Source organism: Cavia porcellus, unplaced genomic scaffold (assembly GCF_034190915.1).
Source record: "Cavia porcellus strain 051 isolate PalLab524CR breed Dunkin Hartley unplaced genomic scaffold, mCavPor4.1 scaffold_18, whole genome shotgun sequence".
Classification (NCBI taxonomy): domain Eukaryota; kingdom Metazoa; phylum Chordata; class Mammalia; order Rodentia; family Caviidae; genus Cavia; species Cavia porcellus.
Window position 1 is genome coordinate 40,044,819 of NW_026947501.1, and position 5,745 is coordinate 40,050,563.

At 38.2% G+C, this 5,745-nt stretch overlaps 1 gene segment (V, D, J or C); it reads left to right on the forward strand.

Annotated features, from left to right (window-relative positions):
• Positions 1-3,879: 3,879 nt before the first annotated feature.
• Positions 3,880-5,209, forward strand: LOC134470295 (immunoglobulin kappa variable 4-1-like). The segment is given in 2 exon segments: positions 3,880-4,033; positions 4,265-5,209. Coding segments are annotated over 2 exon segments (390 nt in total).
• The last annotated feature ends 536 nt before the right edge of the window (positions 5,210-5,745 follow it).

Below are 5,745 nucleotides of genomic sequence, written 5' to 3' on the forward strand. Positions count from 1 at the left end.
AACTTATAACCATTTTGGTTTTGTAAAATATTGATGAAGTGTTCTTTCAGCCCTTGTGTTTCTAGAAGGTGATCTGTATTATGTTTTCAAGTCTCATTTTTCTGAGTACAGAAATTTATTTTACATTGTTTTCAAGATGTTCCTCTTCTTTTCCCTCAAGTATGATCCTCTCTCTCCCTTCCTTCCTTTTCTTCTTTCTTTCTGTGTCTCTTCATTCTTTCTCTTTTTCTTTTTAGTCTTTTTTCTTTGTTTCTCTCTTTTTTCTTTCTTTCTTTTGTTTTTTCTATCTTTCTATTTCTTGTTCTTTCTTTCCATCCATAGCTCTTTATCCCTCTCTCTTTCTCTGAATCTTTTGTCTTTTCTCTTTATGTTTTACTATTTCACCAGAATTATTTATCGGAGGATACTAGATCCTCAGATAAATGGATACCATATCCATTTCAAGTTATTTTTAACCTAGAAAATACATTCATTTAATAAATCCACTGGTGTTTACAACTATTTTCTAAGTTAAATATAAAGCTAATAACTTGACAGCTGTGTAATTTTTATTCACATAACTACAGTTCATATGATAGAATTTTTTTTCACATAATTCTACAGTTCACTGTCTATAAGGTTGGCTTCCCTCTTTCTCCTTTTGTATGAGTCCCTGCAGGCCCAGCCCACCTGCCCAGGTTTTATAAACAAAGGCTTTGTAGTGAGAAAAGGACATCATCAGGCAGCAGGGTCAGGGAAGTAGGACCTCAGACCCATGTCCTCATTGTTGTGCTCCGGTGGGTATCTGCTGAGAAGCTCAGTACTGAAATCTTTTTAGAGAAATATTTGCATAGTTGAAAAATATCTTAAAGATATTATAGGATAAAAAGTATTCCCAGTATGGACCTAATTATGCTCAGACTTTTAATAACATTTTAAAATGAATTTTACAAGACATTATAATGCACACATGATAACTTGTTTGCATTTACTTGTGAGTGTGTGTGTGTGTGTGTGTGTGTGTGTGTGTGTGTATCAGAGGGTGTGTGTGGATGATGCTTATCTATTTCCAGTTGCAGTTGCAGCGGCCTATGGTGATACTACGATGATCCCCAACTGTGGCTGTAAAAAAGACTTTTAACACCTTAACACCAACAGCAGACCCAGCTAGAGTAGTTTATAGAGCAACAACTCTAGTTACTACTTAGCCTGGTGTCAGCAGAAACCAGGACAGGCTCGAAAGCTGCTCATCCCCTGGGCATCCACCCGGGCATGTCAGATCCCTGACTGGTTCAGTTGCACTGGGTTTGTGTCTGACTTCACACAAACTATAAACAAACCCCAGGCAGAAGGTGTGGATGATTTTTATGGTCAGCAATATTATAACTTCACTCTCACAGTGTTTCAGCCTAATAACCAACCCTCCCCAGTCCATAGGCAAGTGAGCCTGCTGCACCAGCTGTTACATTCTCAGTTTTCAGATCTGCTACTTGCAAGGAAAGATTTTCTCTGCGGCACCCTATAGAATTCCCTGGTTGAGTGATATGGGAGGAGTAAAGGCCAGGAATATATACCTCTTATGTAAGCCAAATAATATAAATTATGTTTTGAATTAAGAGAAAAACAAAAGAGATATATTCCTTGCTGTCTCCAGCGACAGAAAGACCCTAGTCTGAAAGTCTTGATCTGTGTAGGGGTCACAGTGCGTGTGACCCTCCTGCTCAAGAGGTCCTAGGATACATATGCATTCATCCAGATCAATGTCTGGAATGATAAAAGTCAGGATACTCATCTCCCTCCCTGCTAATGAGAGAAAGAAACATATCCTACTTCACAAGTGTTGATCATCAGAGTTTTCTGTCATCAACATAATGGAGTGAACTTAGTTTAGAGCATCTGAAATCTGCAATTACCAATGAAATTATAAGAATGTTAAGAATAAGCATTAGATGCAATACTTTTTGTAGATTTAGTGACTAAACTTCATAAAGGAGCTTCATAAACTCAAGCCAAAAGAATTCCGAGGTTGAAAACTGTCTTTTTCAATTAACGGGAACTATAGTTTCATAGCAATATGAAATTTTCTGACAACTATTTTTTAAATGAGTGCATGGTTACACTTATCTCTTTCTCTATCAGATGAATTAAAAGATTTCTTAAGACAAGAACCCCTTTGTTAATGCATAAAATGAGCCAGGCATGATTTTATGTTCATGTATTTCTGAATCAACATGGAAAACTGTTTCCCAAATTTCTTCTTTCTAGCATATTGATCCACCACTATCACCTGTCCACAAAATAAAAGGAAATGGCCACACTTAAAAAGAGCCAGAAATAGCCAAATCTTTCAGTATCTCAATGTAACTCAGACCTCTGCGTGACTTTCTCCTAGGCCTCTTCCAAGGTGCTCGCTTTGAGTCTGAACTACTGAGCAACTCTCATTGCAGACTTCTTGACTCCCATGCTGGAAGCTGTTAAACCTAGGTAATTTTCAATAAGTTTCTAATATTTCTATGCTATCCCAAGTAGTCTAACACACCCAGTGTGTATTTTGGTCACTAGCATATTGTGGTTTTTCAAAAAATAGGTAGCTAAATATTCTCTTACAAATATAATATCTTATGTGGTTATGTGCTCTCAAAACACTGAGGCTGTTAGGAACAAATGTTAGGTAAAGTCCATTGCTGGGCTTACTGATTGACTGCAGAAGAACACTCTATTGGAAAGGACTTGGCAGATGGAAAAGTCTGCTTCATCTAGAGAAAGACAGAGATCTCTACTTTTATGACCGTTCTGTGTTTTTAAGACCCTCTGCACTGTCTGCTTAACTTGAACGAGCACTAATATTTCAGCTTCTTAAAGCAGAAACAAAACCCATTATGAGTTTAAATAACTAGAAATACGATAACTTACTAAGAATGAAAGCAGACAGTTCCACACACCTTTGTATATTTTTCCTTGGAAATTAGAAGCTTCCTCAACCCATAGTGTATATTTCTTTTATAGGATGATATCTAGTAATCTTAAGGAAAATTTTGAAATGGATTACACAAAATTATTTAAGAAAAATTCAGAGTGAGATCAAATTGATTAAGAATTAGGATGTTCGTGTCTTCCTTCAGGGAGGTTTTAAAACTTGGTACCTGGTCATCAGGAATGTTATCTTAATCTAATAGGGGGATTGTTGATTTCTACATTCTCTAAAGCAAGTGTTTTTGGCATATAAATTAGGCAGTGTAGTTCTGCAGCCATGGTTTCCCTAGTAAATTTTGTCCTTTTATTCTCCATCCATTATCCAATTTTCTTGGATCCCTCTCCTCAAATCTCAGTAGCTGTGGAAAGCAGGGTCATCTGTGTGCTTGATTCACACTTCCATGGAACTCTTCAGTCCCCCAGCTTAAATGTCCTGGCTCTGTGGCTCATGCACAGGGAGACACTGGGGCTCAGGCACGTACTGTGTTTCTCAGTATCAGGATAAATATGGCTTTGGAAAACAGACTTTGCTTTTGTCATAGAAAATATGAACTTCTGTAGTAGTAGTCACTTTCTTTTGTCTTTCTCTGTGTCTATCATATTTCCTTCTTTCCCCTTTATTTTATTTTTATAATCTTTTTTCTAGCATATTTTATTGTGTAATTCAGTGTGTTGATGTGAAGCAGCCAGCCTATTGTTCCTGTAATATGCACAATCTTTTTAAATCTGTGTTTGTTCATGATCACAGTCCTAGGCCATATAGTGATATGCAATTTTACAGTTTCTAAAATGATCTCAGAGTTTCTGAAGTGACTACTGTGTTTTTGTTGTCACCTCCTTATATTTTCCGTGAAACTATTTTTGGATCTTGATTTAAATAGTTCCTTTCATAGTTCACTGCCCATGCAATTTGCTTCCCTATTTACAGATGAATTTTCATAGGCTCCTCCAGGGCCAGCTCAACTTCTCAGACTTTATAAACAAGGCTTTGCAAGGAGGTCTGTGCTCCATCGGGGAGTCAGGGGCAACAAAATGAGGTCAAGGATCCAGGTCTTCACGGGCCTGTTGCTCTGTGTCTCTGGTGAGAAATTGAACAGCTCCAAAATCATTAAGAGTTGTATCTTTGTAGACTTAAAGTTATACTTTTAAAATGCAATGAGAAATAATAAGAACCAAGTGAATACTAATTGGCAATCTTATTAGTGTCAGCTTTTAAATGCGGTATTTTAATATTTATAAGATAAAGCCTGTGTGTGTGTGTGTGTGTGTGTGTGTGTGTGTGTGTGTAATTACTATGCATTTCTGATTGCAGGTGTCTGTGGTGACATTGTGATGACCCAGTCTCCAGCCTCCCTGATTGTGTCTCCTGGAGAGAGCGCCACCATTAGGTGTCAGTCCAGTCAGAGTCTTTTATACAGTGGTAACAACAAGAATCTTTTAAGCTGGTACCAGCAGAAACCAGGACAATCCCCCAAACTGCTGATCTACTGGGCATCCACCCGAGCATCTGGAATCCCAGAGCGGTTCAGTGGCAGTGGGTCTGGCACGGATTTCACTCTCACCATCAGCGGCGCACAGGCTGAAGATGTGGCGAGTTATTACTGTTGGCAGGGTATTAGTGCTCCTCCCACAGTGATTCAGCCTCGAACATAAACTTCCTGCCAAGGTCTCCCCACCTGCTTGCTCCCTGTGTGACCCAGGGCTTGAACATTTCCTCCTGCTGCCTGAGAGACTGTGTCTGCCTGATGGATGAGGAAGTCTGAAGAGCTGAGCAGAAGTTAAAGGGCTCTTTGTCTCTGAAGTATTTTGCTATATGAAAATACAGCCAAGCTATGTGTATTAGTTTTGTATTGTTTTATTATAATTAACAAACTCAAATTTTTGAAATGAGAAATTCATTAGCTATACTTGCATAGGACAAAAATCGAATACCAGATTCAAGAACTGAAATAAACATATTGTAAGGTACTTTTCATTTACAGACTGTAAGACAGAATCTATCTCTGCCCTTTCCTGTACCTTGAGTTCCTTTCATTCCTTGACTGGTGGTCTTTTCCTTCATCTGCAGAGTGAACAGCATTTCATTTCTCTGAAAGTTGTCCATAGTGACATTTTTCACTGAATATCCTTTTCTGCTTCAACTGTAAACCAGAAAATGTGCTTACCTCCAATGATGAATTTAAGTTTCTATTTAATAGCACATGCTCTTCAGTCTTCACAGTTTGTATTAACTAATAAAATTCTTCGTTTGGTCATGGAGAACGTTGTGCCTCCTTGAAAACAAGGTGCTCACTAGTCTCATTAGTGTGTTCACTTTAAATAGGAATTGAGCATCTAGGTTTCTCATAGCGATATAGGAGAGAGCAAGAGTCTCATATATCATTTATAATTGTTTGAGATTCCTCAAGCACGTTCAGGCTCTATCATTAAATGTGATTTGTTTGTTTGTTTATTTGTTTTGTTTGGTCTTGCAATGTAGTCCAGGCTGGTTTTGATCACTAGGTTTCTCAGACTGGCCTCAAACTTACTGTGATCCTCCTGCTTCAGTATACTGAGTGCTGCAAATACAGGCTGAAATAGTTATTTCCTGACTTCCTTGGTCTAGTTATGACAACAACAGAAGCACGAATGTACTGTGTTGTCCGTGAAGAACACTGGCTGTTGTGTGATGGAAAATATAGTGGTTTTCTTTCTTTTTTTTTAATTTTTTTTTATCACTACCAGAGATCTACCTAACGACCATGGTCTTGCAAGGCAGGCACTTAGGCTGCTGAGCTAAATCCCAAGCCCCCA